This window comes from Balaenoptera physalus (assembly GCF_965194825.1).
Source record: "Balaenoptera physalus genome assembly, chromosome: 6".
Classification (NCBI taxonomy): domain Eukaryota; kingdom Metazoa; phylum Chordata; class Mammalia; order Artiodactyla; family Balaenopteridae; genus Balaenoptera; species Balaenoptera physalus.
The window spans coordinates 39,180,435-39,197,389 of NC_138885.1; the positions used below are offsets into that span (position 1 = coordinate 39,180,435).

The 16,955-nt window shown below is 37.6% G+C and overlaps 1 protein-coding gene across 3 annotated transcripts in view; it reads left to right on the top strand.

Moving 5' to 3' along the window:
• ARHGAP15 (Rho GTPase activating protein 15) overlaps nt 1–16,955 on the top strand; it is a 618,973-nt gene that overhangs the window by 22,082 nt on the left and 579,936 nt on the right. For 2 of the 3 annotated variants that reach the window (XM_082465104.1, XM_082465103.1), the window contains exon 1: nt 14,335–15,431. In XM_082465104.1, coding sequence (XP_082321230.1) covers nt 15,267–15,431 — 165 coding nt within the window. In that variant the 5' untranslated portion in view covers nt 14,335–15,266. Of the gene's footprint in view, nt 1–14,334; nt 15,432–16,955 lie in introns of those variants that run through there. The other variant, XM_082465102.1, reaches the window with a different exon arrangement.

Below are 16,955 nucleotides of genomic sequence, written 5' to 3' on the forward strand. Positions count from 1 at the left end.
TGGAAACTGATTCAAAACACTCCAAAACATTGTTCAGGCCCAACAACATATGTCTGTGGGTTGAATTTGGTTGGCAGTCTGCCGGTTTTCCACCTCTTCTTGAATTTATAGCTGTTCCTAAGAAAACAGGAGCAGGGTGTAATGATTAGAACTAGAATCCTCCAACTAACTTCTATTACACACAAATCCTAATAAGTGTTTAGAGACTGACTAGCACATTACTTTATGAAAAACCTCCATTTATCTGTAACTTTTTCATTTAGGTCCTTGTTTTGTTTATCTGCCTTTCACGACTAGGCTTAGTTTCCTTACTTGGAAGAACAAACTTTTCTGCTACCAACCCTCTTCAAAGCATTTTTTTAAACATTAAGATATGTCTCCAAAAGGTTAACTTTTCTAAATAATAGCAAATATAGTAATCCTTAGTTTCCCTAATTTTCACAAAATCACAAGATACTGGATACAGACCAGAGCATCTACACTTGTAAAGGATGAATTGTTGTAGGGGAAATAAAAGAGAGTTTTGTATGTCTTAAGTGGTGATAATAATAGTAACAACAATTTAAACATATGTGCACACATGCATACACACACATACATGTGTGAAATTCACAGTGCATAGAATGAGGAAATGTAGCCCAAGTGTGGTTGTATAACCCATTTTATCATATGTGTTATCTATTAATAGGTGATTATCTCTAAGTTCCAGAAGTAGTCATGACAATGGATATAAATGATATGGGAGGACAGACAGAAAAAGAATTACTGTTCAATAATTTTTTAATTAGAAAGGTAATCCTGATAGACATAAAAACTCTAATATTTATGAATTCCTTTTTTACTTCAATGTGTCCAAGCCAAAATCCTATAGTTTGCTTTATGAGGAGCCTAAATTAAGATAGAAATTTAGCTACATTACTTCAAATTACAGTAACACTCAATTAACTGGAACCTACTTCGATAATGCATATAACCATCTCCTCTACCTCCTACCTCCTGGGGAGAGGCCTCTGAACTCTACTTTGAGGAAAGAGAAGCAAAACAGGACTTATTTAAGTGGGAAAATATCCCCCAAACAAATCCTGGGTTGAGGTTCCTAGTAATACAGCTGAAGCTCTTCAAGAGACTATAGCATCATAAGAGCCTTTAGTTAACCAGTCTAGAAAGGACACATTTTAAGATGTATAATATACAGAGCATATTGAAGTATCTTCAAAGACTAGGATTGAAAAACTCAGTCAGAAACTTTTAATTTAAATAATGTGGACTGTTAAATATATATATTTTTTGCTATTTTGACATTCTTGGCTTCATGAGAAAAAGCCTCACTTCCACAAAATTTCAGATTAAATTTGAAAACAACAATATTTTGTGGAATCTGTTTTGTTCTCACACTGAACACCCTTTAATATTTAACAAGCAAGAGAACAGTTTTCCAAGTGTTCAAACTGACATTGTTTTACTCACACTTACTATGTTCATGATATAAACATTAAAAAAACAAACAAACAAAAAAAAAACAACTTGCTGAAAGTTCTGCAATAGACCTAGATCGTTTGTGGTATGATACTACTGGGTTTTTCATTTATGTAAAATAATTCATTTTGCAGCAATAGTTAGGACTGGATGTATGTTCTGGATAGCTAAACATCATATTTTAATTAATCTCAAATAGGATACTGATAGTATTACTTTCACTTACCTATGTGTCTGTGTGTCAATTTATATACTACCTACTTAGCTACCTATTCACTTCTCTCCTCACTGTTCTCAACTGTGATCCACACCACTCCCCCAAATCACCAACATATTCCAAAGTGAGGTTTACTTCCAGAAAACTTAATTAGAGCAAAAATATTAACAAATATGAACCTAGTACCAATGGGCTTTAAAAATAAGACACTGTAGTAATTGGTAACATTTTTAGGACAATGCAGATATGAAATAAAAAATAACTTTATATAATTCTATAGACTTGTTTCTCATCAAAGTTCAGTGTGCATTTGAATCACCAAGGGTGATGGCCAAACATGTCCTTTCTCAGGCTCCTCCTCAGTCTTGCTGAATGGAAATATCTTGGGAAGGTGCAGTTAAATCTGCATGTTTATGAAGCTACTCACACTGACCCTTGAGAATCATTGCTCTATAGCTGTCTTCTTCCTCACTTCTAGAGATACCTTTTCATTTTCAACTGAAGTTGAGTTATTTGTGACCCTAACTCCCAGGAGAAATCTTAGCTTAATGCAGGTGATTTTTAACTAATTCCGGTGAAATGGAGTCCTGTGAGTTCAATAATAAATTATAACAAGTGATTATGGCTTTTAGTCTGCACTTGTGATACACAAATCAAGTGTGTTGCCCGCTTATTTACAAGTCCCAGTGCCTCAGCGAGTCCTTCCTCATTAGGCATTTGTTTCGTCCCTGACCACAACTTCCTCTATTGGAAACCTGGTCATTCATTGCCTCATTCTCTTGCTAGGATGAAAGTCCCACCTCTCTACTGAGAGTCTCCCATGTGGGTAACTGAGCTAGCTCTGAACAAATACCCAGTGTTCAGAACTCTGACAGTAACAAACCTCCTAGCTGATAACAATCTGCAAATCTGAACTTCTGAGTATTGCTCCTCTCAGAATGGTTGTTTCTTCCCACCTGTTAGATAAATCTTTCTATTCAACTTGGATACCCAGTTGCCAGTGTTTACCAAGACTGTAACCAGATATTTATGTAATTATTAGACACAACTGCACCTACTGTCAATATTTGTGGATAGGAAAGCTCTCCAGCATCTGTTCACTTCAGATGGAGGGCCAGATCATGGTCCTTTTTCACCTAGATAAATTACGAGAGATGACAAGTCCTTCTAATTAAAAAAAAAATACACACACACACACACACACACACACACACACACACACATATGAATTATTTATATAGAAAGAGCATTATCCTGCCTCACACCAAACACAACAGTTATTTCCAGAAGGATCACAGTTCTAGAAAAAACTTTAGGGACTTCCCTGATGGCGCAGTGGTTAAGAATCCGCCTGCCAATGCAGGGGACACGCGTTCGAGCCCTGGTCTGGGAAGATCCCACATGCCGCGGAGTAACTAAGCCCCTGCACCACAACTACTGAGCCTGCTTTCTAAAGCCTGCGAGCCACAACTATTGAGCCCACATGCTGCATCTACTGAATCCCACGCACCTAGAGCCTGTGCTCCGCAACAAGAGAAGCCACCGCAATGAGAAGCCTGCGCACCGCAACGAAGAGTAGCCCCCGCTCGCCACAACTAGAGAATGCCCACGCACAGCAACAAAGACCCAATGCAGCCAAAAATAAATATAAAATAAATAAATAAATCTTTAAAAAAAAAGTTTAAATAACAAAACTTTTTAGAGGAAAATATATGAATAGTCTTTGTAGCCTTGGATTAGGCAAGAATTTCTTAAGAGGACAAAAAAAGCACTAATCGTAAAAGGAGATAAATGATAAATTGGATATATTAAAGCTAAGAACCTCTACTAATGAACATATTACAGTAGGAGAGTAAAAAGGAACCTACAAATGAAAAAAAGGATCATTATTGCAACATATATATTAAAAAGAAACTTGTATCCAGAATATAAAAACAACTCCTACAAATCAGTAAGAAAAGGACAAACACGCTAATAGAAGAATTAGCAAAAGTTTTGCACAGGTCCTTCCAAAGAATATCACACAGCAATCAGCTACACAAATGAAAATTTGAGTGAAATAAGCCCAGCAATTAAAAAGTATATACTCTAGGTTTCCTTTTATATAAAGATCAAAAGTAGGCAAAACTAAGAAGACAGAATGTTGATTATCCTTGGTGGGGTGAGGTGGATAGTGACCAGAAGGGAGCTTCAGAGGGCTTCTGGAGTGCTGATGATGTTGAGTTTCTTGGTTTGGGTGTGGTTACAGGACTGTGCATTCAGTTTGTGACAATTCATTGAACTTTATATGCAAACACAGTCATATACATACACACACATAAACACAAAAACTATTTAAAATGTATTTTATGCATATATAATTGAGCAAGAGAGAAACCAATTTTTAAATGCATTTAAAAAGATATGCTGAAATGTTTTATCTTAATGGTGCTGTCATTGTCACAACAGTGGACTATATTACTGTCCCATTCTCAGACAGGTCCCTTTGGCACTGAAATCCAATTCAGTCAATTCAGAGTTTGAAGACATGAGCATTAGGGAAAGAATAATTGGATACAATAACAGATTTGCTAAATAAAACAAATGTCTTCCACATTTTCCTACTGTCAATTACTGACTCCCGTTAATTACTGTCAAACACTATGCAATATGCAGCTTCCTCATGTTTTAACTTGGGCAGGCCAAGATGGAGATAGAGGGAGCCTGGTGTACTGCAATCAATGTGTGATTAGATTTAATCTACTTGATAAAAGGGCTTTGCAACTGAGTCATGTCCTTTAGGAAATAAATACTATAGAACATGAAATTTGAGGAAACAAGCAATCGCAGGTTGAATGTATATTTGTCCACTTGATACTCTTCCAACAAAGATCAGAGAATGAGCCCTGTCCCAGAGGGTGACACTGCTTGTTTTGCCAGTGTTTTTTAATTCTGTTGCTGCCGAACAACTTCTTCTACAGCTGATGTTTTCTCCTTAAGTGACATTTCATCATCCAGTGCCCTAAGATAGTCACCCTGTTTTCCCTTAATTGATACTTGTACGCAAGAGGCGGAAAATGGCTCAGCATTTCTTGCTAGATTAGTTCAAAACTGACAGAGGAAACAGAGAAAAGACAGCACTACTTATGCCCCTTACGGTTCTCCTGTGTATCTAAGGAGATTGCCATTTCATAAAATTTCTTATGCCGCCTGAACGTAATTACAATAACGCAGGCATTTTGTTCCTATTTGCTTTTCTATTTTTTACTGCTTACCTGATCACCAGAGGGAAATTCAGAAGCAGTTTCACTAATCTTAACTATTTTCTTTCATGCCCTTAATAAGATGTAATTGTACCCTTAGACCTCCCTTCCTTAAATGCTTCATTTTGTCATTCCGGTGAAACCTTTACCTTTCTGTTCATTTGATTGGTAAGCAGAAGCATTAAACATGCACCTGGAAGTTCAAAGTGGGGTTCCTGAAGTTTTTCCCCCAGGTCATGGGGTGCTCTTTTCATAAGATTAGTGTTTACAAATAGATGCTGTGATATTTATTCTGATTTAAAGTTAATTAGGAAGCATCCCATGAGAATGCTACTGTTCATTGTGCAGCCTCAGTGGCTGGAGATCCATTCTTCCGGGTCCTTTCCAACAAGTCTTTTGGAAAGGGATTATGCCTTAAACAAAGTCATCAATGTTTCCAGGGATCTATAAGAGCCCACTTTTTTTTTAAGATTTTATTTTAGAATTTATTTATTTTATTTTTCTATTTTTTATTTATTTATTTTATTTTTTGGCTGCATTGGGTCTTTCTTGTTGCACATGGGCTTTCTCTCTAGCTGCGGTGAGTGGGGGCTACTCTTCATGTGGTGCACGGGCTTCTCATTGTGGTGGCTTCTCTTGTTGAGGAGCACGGGCTCTAGGCATGCGGACTTCAGTAGTTGCAGCACGTGGGCTCAGTAGTTGCAGCACACGGTCCCTAGAGCACAGGCTCAGTAGTTGTGGCTCACGGGCTCTAGAGTGCAGGCTCAGTAGTTGTGGAGCACGGGCTTAGTTGCTCCACAGCATGAGGGATCTCCCTCATGGAGACCATGACCTCTGGACCAGGGATCAAACCCGTGTCCCCTGCACTGGCAGGCAGATTCATAACCACTGCACCACCAGAGAAGTCCCAAGAGCCCACTTTTTTTTAACAGAGCTGCAAGTTTCTCCTAATCCAGCCCTAATCAACTATCTCTCCCTAGGTTTCCCAACTAGCCACCCCCACTCTGTCATTTGTTGTGAATGTTCACTTTGCTTTTCCTTAAATCTTGTGATCTCAGCTTGCACTGCTCTTGATATCCCGTCTCTGCCTTTTGGATCCTATTTATCATACAACATCAAGTTCAATGTCACCTTCACCTGGAAATTGCCCTCAGTCCCATTCTCCATTGTACTCTTATCAGACTTCATTGTAAGCAAGCATGCTTATGTCTAACTCTACCCTAGAATTCTTAACAATTTTTGTAGAAACTGTGAAACCTAGCAAGTCTGTTTCTCAGGGTAGAGGCTCAATAAGTATTTGAAATATAAAATCAGTTGCTTTGCTCCCAATAGGATGGAGACTAATGGGCTAAGGTGCCCAGGGGATGAGAGGTAGCAACAAGATACCAAGGTGGCCTACCACACAGTTTTGTTCAGTCTTATTCTACTTAAAACATATTTTATATTTTACTTGTCATTTTTACCATTTAGGATGCCCATATGCAATGACAATAACTGTATTACAATTTATCCATGCAGATGATCTGCCAGACTTTGTCAGTAAATGCAGTCTATCACCCAGATTTACTGATATATGTTAACTAAATGCAAAGCCTTATTATCACATTTCCTATATATAATACCTGCCAAAGTCAAAGACAGTGTTACCCAATGGGGTAGCTATGGTCAAATTCCTTTACTATGATCGTCCTTTCTCATTATATTTGACATTTTTGAAACTGAATTTTATTGCACTCTCTCTGCTTCTGAAAGTGGTCTGGGAAATTAGACTTAATAGAGATGTAGAAGCCACAGGGAAAGAAGAGGAGAGTGAACCGGGAGGAAAGTGAAATTAAAATGTTATTTTGGTAAATGGATGCTCTGGTGGAGACGGCAAACAATTGCAATGCAAGTTAATTACTGACCTGTCAGGCAAGTGTAGCACGGAGGTTGTGCCACACATTACTGGAGCTACCACTACCACAAGTCATTTCCACAGGGGAACAAACAGACCGTGCTCTACCACAGATCAGTAGAAGACCTTTCCAGGGGACAGAAATGAGTTTCTCAGAGATATCATATTCATCTGTGGAGTTTCCACACACTCTTACTAGGCCTGGAGAAACAACTCTTCTTACACATTCCGGAAAGGGAATTGGGTCATATTGCCACAGAGGGTTCCTGTGTGTTAAGGCAGAGAGGACCTTGGTGGTGACCAGACAGCTCACTGCCACACAGTGAAAACCCAGGCTAAGACCATGGAATGGGAAAACACTGGGGCACACTCAGTGCTTATCTCTGAGACAGTTCTCCTCACAAAGTCTTTAGTGGGAATCCATGTCAGGCAAGAGAGTCCTTCTATTCAGAGAAAAAAATGTTAAGCACCTGAAGAAAGCTGAAACTCCAGGGAGATGTTCTCTATTGTTAGAACAGAGCCCTGCTAAATTGCAGGATGGTCAAAAATGTGGTCATTTTTTAAAAATAAGAAATAAAGAAAAGGGTTATCTGAAACGAAAATATGGTATTGTTCATATTTTTTAAAATTTTGTATGATTTTCCAAATATACTTTAATGTTGGCCTCAAAAGGCATGAAAAGCATTGCTTCTTTGCAGCCTCTAACTTATGAAATATCCATAGTTCATTGGCCCTTAGAACCACTGGCCAGAGCAAGTTATACATATTCTTTTTAAAATAAGAACTAAATTAGGTCAAAGGCATTCCTATTGGTAATGCTCTCCTAAGCTATGTACTCTGGCATTAACTAGGTTCTATATTTGTTTTCCATTTCTATATTCTGCAAACATTTATTCAGTCTCTATTGTTTTGTCAGAAAGCAGAGGGACATTTATAAATGATTAAATAGAAAGACTTACATGATCTATACTTAATATGGATGTACTTTGATCATTTTATCTACCTGATCTCTGTCAGATTTCCTTTGGAATTCTTGTTACCTTGTTTTTCCAGACACAGTTGCCACTTGACTTGGGGGTCTATGACTAAAGCAAGGATGTTTGGAGATGCAGGACTTGAGCTCTGCCCTGGGACTACTTTGAACAGGTTGTGGCACCTTGGGGAAGAGTCTGTATCCTTGAACTTCAATTTTCTCTGCTCTGTAGCATGTAGATAATATCATAGTGCCTATTCAGTTTCTACAAACTCAAATAATTCTTAATATATTTTTATTTTAATGTTGCTGATGGGAAAGAGATATCAAAAATACACTTTCTACCTCAAAAGGGCAAGCTGCTGAGCCTTAGTGTAATTAACAGAGTGCAACAAATAATTGACAGAGCAGCTTTGAAATTTATGATTAGATGAAATATCACATTCATTCCTATTTGGGTATTTGCAGTGTGAGTGGGAGAATCAGGCCCAGAATATCACTGAGCCAAGTCTGTTGAGCAGAGCCAAAGTTTGTGTGGCTCTTATGAAGTGCATTCTCATCTCTGTTTCCTGTTTTTAAAACAGTATTGAAAGTGGAACTAGTGTAACATCACAAGCTATTCTTGCTCTTCTCTTGGTACATACAAAACCAGGAAGTCTACAGAAATTGTGAAGCCAGTCTTAAGTGATTTACATTTCAATTTCTAACTCAGGGATATTTATTTGGAGAGTTTTGTAAAAATCAAATGGATATTTTAAACACATGCAAAATGAACGAATGTGTTGTTATTAGTCATTCTCCTTTTTTTTAATATATATTTCCAATATTTTTAATGCATAAATATATTTTTACACAAATCATATTGTACATATCGTCCTATATTTTTACTTAAGATATGAACGCTTTCTTATTTAATATTAACCAACATCATTTTTAACAGCTTTTAAGACTTTGTATACATTCATGATGGTTTCTGAAGCATACATTTCCAGGTAGAATTTTAAAGTCAAAAGGCAATGTTTAAGGCTTCTGGTATTGATTGCCACAGACAGCATCTATTCACCTCTCACCAGCAGCATTAGAGTCCCAATTTCCCTGAATCTTTGTTAGTTTTATGAGGGAAAAAAAGTGCCATCTCAACTCTTGCTTTAATATACATTTTTAATTCTAGCAAGGCTAATATTTACTGTCCATTGGCATTTATTCTTTTGTGATTTGCCTATTTAAGTACTACTTTTTTCTATTGGGACTTTTTCATGGGGAGATAGTACAGAGAAGTGGCTCCCCAGACACGTTCTGCATTCCTACTGCCTGGGTTTAAAGTCTGACCTCACCACTTTGTAGCTACATGACCTTGAGTAAGCCATGACCTCAAGCCTTCATTTCTTCATCTGCAAAATATGGGCTATCTGAGAAGTAATACATATACACAAAGCCCTTTGCAAGTACCTATTATATTTCTTACCAATATATGTAAGAACCCTCTATATAAAGAATATTTGCCTTTTGTAATATATGTTGTATCAATTCCTACTTAACATTTGTTCTGCCCTTTTCAGTTTGATTGGATCTTCCTCTGTGGAAGAGGAATATGAGTTGAATAGCTTTACCATGCTATTTTGTTATTTAACCTAGCCCTTTCTTTTCTCACATTCTCTCTCCAAGCATGGGCATCTAGTCCTCCTGCCATTCTTACTGGTTAGTGCCACCTGTAAGAATATAAATGCATACATCATCAATGTTTTTTCTAATAGAATTTGGTAACAGTGATGATGATGATGATGATTAGATGATATGTTATAGAAAGAACAAGAGAAATACTGAATAAGCATGTAGATCACATGAAACTTAAACTTAATATGACTTATAGTTAACAAAATGTTTGATGTTACGAAGTTGCATAGAAATAAGCATAGAAAAATATTATTGATTTTACGAAGTCCTCTATGAAATCTAGAAAGTTAAGGGTCAATGAGAAATGAAAATACAGGTGGAACAACAGAATATGATTTCAAAACCCTGTGTATATTCTTGGAACAATAACTCAGAAAGACTCACAGATTAGAGCTCTTCATTGCCTTTCTGAGTATATTCTGAAATTGATACTTATGTTCCTGGAATTATATTCACTCCCTGATGCTGAGAGCAAGTTATGATGGACCCTGGGGTTTGAGGGTTTCTCTCTTTTTTTTAAAATATTTATTTATGTATTTAGCTGCCTGGGTCTTAGTTGCGGCATGGGAGATCTTTTAGTTGCAGTATGCAGGATCTTTAGTTGAGGCATGTGGGATCTAGTTCCCTGACCAGGGATCGAACCCAGGCCCCCTGCATTGGGAGCGCAGAAACCCTTGAGGGTTTCTTTTGACTCAGGGTTGGGAAGGCTTTATATTGGAGTTTGTTCCCCTAGAACCTTCTTTCATAAAGACTCAAAAACTAGAGCACCATGGCAGGGCCATCACGTCCCACAACTCCAAGAGGCACCCTTTACTAGAATGCAATGCTAATATCCTATCCCTAGTCACAAATGCTACCTGCCTCTACATTTACTTAAGATCACACACAAAGTAGAGTAATCAAAAGTTTTCTACTGTAAGATATTTTCCTACATAGCCGGAAGAGTTTCCAGTATGAGATTCAGGTAAATGATTCCCTGAGAGTTCATGGGAAGTCTGACTAATCATTTATGACAGTGTGTTAATTAGTTTAATCATTCCTCTCCCATATATACATCTAAGTGATTCACTGAGCAGGTGGATGTAAGTAAAAAGATGTAAGTAAGGAAGAATGGATGATGGAATTTCAGATATGTTGACCCTGTAGATGAGATGGGGCCTAAGTAGGTGCTGCAGTGGGGGGCTTTGGCAGCCAAAATGTGAAAAGGATCATAGTGTGCACTGTAGAGGAAAAAATGAGTATTAGGATGCAGGTGAGGGGAAAATGGGAAAGTTGGAGTGTAAAGAGAATGAACTGTAAGTGGGGTCCAAATACAACTTGCAAAATTGGCCTAAAATGGCCTTATCCACCTGCTATGAGAGGTTTCTAACAGGATGAATAAGAATAAATCATCTCTGAACCCACAAGTACAGCAGTTAGAAGTTTCACAGCCACCAACACAGCTGTCATTTCTGGCCATTAGATTTCCTTCCTCCTCTGTCCTCCCTCCTTCCTCAGTTCCTGCTTGGGGTGAGGGCGTCCTGCTTCCTTCTGTTTTGCACTCAACTCATCAATACAAGACATTTGTGTATTATGCCAAGGAAAGTCCTCTTCCCAAATTCTCTCCCTCAGAGTGTCTAGAATACCAGCCTTTTACAGCATTGGTTGGCTTAGAAGGGATTAGGCTCTCAGTTAACCCTTCAGCCCGATAAGAGGATAGAAAGATGATCAAACTCACCCACACCGAGGCTAAATGCCATTTTCTTCATGAAACCCAACGCTTACCTTTTCCTTGAATTTCCTTGGTACTATAGTTTTTCTTCATGACATATTTCAGTATCTACTCTATAATTTCACAGTTATTTGCATACCTCTGCACTGCTGAGCCCTTTGCCCGAAATGCCCAACCTGCCCTGACTTAGCTCCAGCATCAGCTGATCTTTTGTGGACTTTCTCTCTCCACACCTCCCAGTTCCACTGTGGTCTGATGTCATTGCTTCTCTCCCCACCTGGGCACCACTCTATTCTGATTTAATTGTTGATTTATTTCTTTATCAAACTCACCAAACTACTGTAAAACACTTGGTTGAAACAAACAAACAAAAACCAAAAACACAAAAAAGAGTATCTCCAGCCTCTAATGGAGCCTCCTTGCCACTCAGGAAAGTCTCAGTAAACGTTAGGAAGAGGTTTGTGTCGTTTTCTGTATTCTTCTCAGAGCAACGTGGTGCTCTGCAAAATCAGAAACCACCAAATATTTGCAAACATGAGAATAACTATGAATAGTATCAAGTGAATGCCATTGTAGAACAAAATACAAAAGAAGATGAATAAAGAGAAAAAATTGAGTGCAATAAATAGAGTATCAATAAAAAGTGAAGATGAGGTCAGTTGGGAAAGGAAGTGATGGCTAGAGGAGTGAGAAAAATAACATTAATGTTGGTAGGGGAAGAGATCAGCTTAAAAGAAAGATCTGAAGGAGGAAGATTTTGAAATTCTTTTCTGTAGACTGTGCTCTAGAAAACAGATGGGAAAGCCAGATAAGAGGCTTTTTAAATTAATCCAGCCTTTTGACAGTAACCCATCACCAGGCAGATTATGGGTTAATTGTCAAATCAATACAAGAATGCAAATGTTGATTTGACGCTGAAATTTGTTCAGAGTATGAGAAACAACATGCCCTATAAACGGCACCTGGTGGGGCTGTGTAAATACAGTGGCTTCATGCTCTTGGTCAGAAGAGAGTGGCTTTAGCCCGAGTATTTCTCTTACCAGTATTACAAACACAACACCTTAGAGTTTGAATCTAATGAATAATTTGGAAGATCAAGCCTTGAATGTACTCCAAGGAGAACCCAAATTTTTTAGAAAAGATTTATATGTTTAATCATAGATCCCCTCAACCCTCACTCACATCCTTGGGCATCAGATCATACCAAAGCATTTACATTGTTGCTAAAACTACCTAAAACTACTGAGCTCTGTAAATCTGCAGTAATACTTCTTGAGCTCCCAGACTTTTACACAGCAGTATCAGAAGTGAAAAGGACCCTACAGCTCATAGCAGTCCTTTTAGTTGCCCATGCCCCCTCACTATCAATTCTTTCCAGTGATGAAACAGAGGTCCATGGACTTGTTCAAGGTCACAAAGGTGGCCATTAGAGACAGTGCTGCACTAGAAGTCATCATAGGCTCTTTTTATGCAACCAGTCTGACTATAATGAATCCAAGGCCTCCATTACAATCACGGTACCTAGATTCTCATTCTTTCATTCATCCTTACTTCATCCACTGAAATATACTCTGAAAAAAACTCATGCTTTTATTAGTAGTGTCTTTATAAATATAAAAAATCCAGAGATTTGCCTTATTTTGAAATAATGTCTCTTGGCTAAGAAAAATTGAAGGCCTCAATAATAAATAATACACAGAATTAAACCAAAAATGTATTATCCTGTACTGGGGTACATGGAGAAATAACTATTTATATCATCTGCATGTGATTGCATTTACTTTTTAAAACACATTTATATATAAAATCCCTCTCTATCTTATTCTAGTTAGATATAGAGGTAAGATCCCTTATGTATACAATAGTGGTCAGATTTGATACATTTTAAAGTCCTTCTTATTAATGTAGCTGTCATCATATTGCTGTGGAATAGCAGGGATAAGATTTCCTTCTTTTATTCAAATTTTTATTTCAAATGTTGTCAAAAGAGCTCTCTTATTCTCAATTAGATAAGTTTTTAAAATATATCACTCATGTATGATTATGAAAATGAATATATTCAAAATTAATTAAAATAAAATAAGTAGCAAAATAAATTAGTTAAGGAATTCTTGATAAAACTGTCCTGTAAACAGCTTTGTTAGATATAACTGAAGTACAATAAAGCGCAAGTGTTTAAAGTGTACAATTTGATCATTTTTAATATATGTATACTGCTGTTAAACCATCACCACAACCAAGATAACAAACAAATCCATCACCCCCAAAAGGTTCCTTGTATCCAGAGCCCACCCTGTCCCTAGGCAATCACTGATCTCTTTTCTCTCATTTTATGTTAGTTTGCATTTTCAAAACTATTATATAAGTGAAATCGTAAGTACTCAATGAGTACTTTTTTGCTGGGGGGCTTGATTTCTTTTACTCTGCATAATGAATTTACAGTTCATCCATGTGGTTGCATGCGTTAGTAACCCATTCATTTTTATTGTTGAGCAATATTTCATTGTGTAGATAAACTAGAATTTATCTATTCATCTGTTGATGGACATCTGGGTCTTTTTTTGTGGGGGGCTGGGGGGTGGATAAAATAAATACTCCTTCACTTCTTTCTGCCCAGTGTCCTTAAGAAAATTGTTAGTCACTCTGATCCTCATTTTTCTCCACTACAAAAATATGAGTTTAAGGTCAATATCATAGGAACTTTATAAGGATTAAACCAGCTCATTGCCTGGCACATAGTAAATACTCAATAAATATTAACTTCTTTTCTCACTCAATATCACTCAATTGCCTAACTGGCTTCAATTATGAGGAGACACTTTTCCTCCCGTTAAAATGCTTTTATTCTTTTCTAATCCTTTTAGTGTCCACTCAACTTGAACATTACCGTGATTCTAGCCCCGTTGTCTGTCCAATCAAGTAGAGGTACCAAAACAGTTGGCTCCTTAAAATATAATCCTTCTTTTGGATTATATTGGCCTCTATAACTGACGGGTGACAATTTTTTCTAATGTTGTACCCACGTGCCTAGGCTAGCTATGAAATGTCTATATAGGTGAGACATAGAGAGGACACTCAGGCTAGAAGAGGGTCTGTTTCTAGAAGCTTTGAAGCTATATTTGCATTGCAAATATCCTATTTAAAAAGAGTAGATGTATTCATTTGAGGAACTGGTGGGGAGGAGCAGCTGAAAAGGATTATGGATTTGGGAAGCAACTAAAAGCCCTCCTGGTCCACCCACCCAATTTATTCCCTTTGTTTTCTTTTCCTGAATTATTGTTTTCTCACAGCCGCTCCTTTAAAATTTGCCCACACTGGATTTTCCTACCTGAATCAGACTCCTTCCATTAAAATAAATGTAAATAAATAAATAGTGTTGATGTGCTGATTTTCTCTTTCTTCATAGTCTTCATAAATATTATGTCCAACTAAGCGACTAAATCTAGTTCAGTTGGCAGATGGCAGTGGACAAAGGAATTTTAATGTTTCCCTGTGGATATGGCAAGTGGGGGTGGGGACTGGGACCCTGCACCATGCTAATGAGGCCAAGCCGACATATTTGATAGTCAATGGGACCAGCTTGCTTTCCTCCAATTTTACACACTTAAGTTTGACCTTATTCACAGAGGTTTTTGTTCACCAAAAAAGGTTGCTGGTGGTAGTGTCTGGAGGTGGTTTGGGATAGGGTGGGTGATCGATCAAAGACGTTCTGAATGAAACGAGCATACACCCGGAAGATGCTTAGTTGGCAATATCATTTCTATAGAAGGGAGACCATATCATATTGCCATTAGGAGTTCCTTAACCGAATTAAGAAACTACACAGAATTTGAGTGTGCTATCTATGAATTGAAATCCTCTGGCACGTATACAGTACCGTCGGAATACAGAGGTCCAATTGATAAAAGCACTACAGAGTAACTACCTTCTTCTTCATCACTCAAAGAGGCGGAGACTTTATTTCATTTTTGTACTTTAATGATGTGTAGGGATATGCACTCCACCAGGAGTTTTTCATGGAAAAGCATATACTTAGAATAATATAATGCTTTTATATTTCCTCAGGATAACATTGTAATATGCAGAAGTCTACAAATTCTGATACCTCTGTGGAAACACTGCATCCCACCCGCCAAGGCGCTGGAGCTGTGCAAATGAGAATCAAAAATGCCAACAGCCACCACAGCAGGCTGAGCCAAAGTAAATCCATGATCCTCACCGATGTTGGGAAGGTCACTGAACCTGTAAGTCAAATACCCCAAGTTCCCTGATATATAGAATTTTGTAAAAGAAGCGGAAAAAAAAAAGCTAATTAGCCTTGTTTTATTTGTTTTCCTAATGTGCATGAGAAAACTGTTTTTGTAATGCATTTTATCTTGCCTACTTATAGTCATAATTATATCCCCAGTTGCGAGAGAAGAGCTGGGCTTAATCCAGAGTGATAAAGTGGATTTGGAGCTAGACTGAAGAGCACCTTTGACTCATTTTAAGGGCCTCCACTATCATGCTTCAGTGTCATAAAAATAATGAGGTTATGCTAGCATGTGGTGTTTGTACTTCCAAATACAGTACATCACTTTGAAAAGCCAGAGGCTAAAATTAGCTAAGAATAAACTGAGAAAAAAATCTTTTAAAAAACGTGAAAATCTCTTCCTTAAAATCTCCCAACAATATATGATATTGGAAATTACAATCTGATTTGGAATGAGCTTGAACAGTTGAAACGGTGTGGAGATTTAAGGTTTGGAAAGGAAGCCATTTTGTCTCCATAATGTGTCATTAGGAAGATTTGAAATAAAATAGTTTAGAGATGAACTCTACTGCCAATTGTGTCCCTGCCCCTGCACGCATCCTGAGCCACTAAACACACTGATTGCAATGAGTCTCCTCTGGTTAATTTTCTTCCATAATGGTGGTAACTTGCAGCTGAGGCCATAGGATGTTACAAAATTATTTATGCAATGTTAGCCACTCTTTTGGACCCCGTATCTATTTTGTTTCTCACAGTGAGAGCAAGAGCAAGAAATAGGTTAGCTGGGGACAGGCTGTGAGTCCCAGTGACCCTGCAGTAACATGTGAGCTATTAATTGAGTGTTCTGTTAATATCATAGGGGCCTATGAAATATTCAGCTCCCTAACTGAGTTATTAAATGAGATCAACTTGCTGAGTAGCATGTTACCGATTATATTTATTTGCTGTTTTTCACTCCAATTTCAAGTGCAAAATTAACCCACAATGATCTCAGGAGCCTGAGAAATGTATGGTTTTAATCATCCTTTCTTCAGGTATTATAGACAAATTTAGCATGAGGAAGCCAGTGATTATATTTTGAAAGTGAGAAACATATCCCTAGTTAAGGTACTGAGAGATGCATTTTTCTTTCTTTATTTTCTCATTTAAAAGTATTATCTGCTGGGAGGCACAACACGGCCAGCCTGACTTGGCGTTGAAACCTGCTAAAACGTTCCTCAACCATGAACTTGAGACAATGGTTAGAGTAAATTATTGGAATCTCTATAATGTATTATCAGTAAGAACTGTACCTTTGGAAAAGTTTAAAAGTTAAGTATATTTAATGATGCCTAACATATTTTATTGGCTGTGTTTAACAAAAGGCACTATGCCGCAGTTGTTTTTGACAAGCATGAAAACATCACAGCATGAGACTGCAGAAGGAATTATGGAGAGAAATTACAAGTGATCCATCTCTCAATGAATTATCCACCTCAATAGCCCGCAGAACTCAGCTACCAATTAACACCTACTT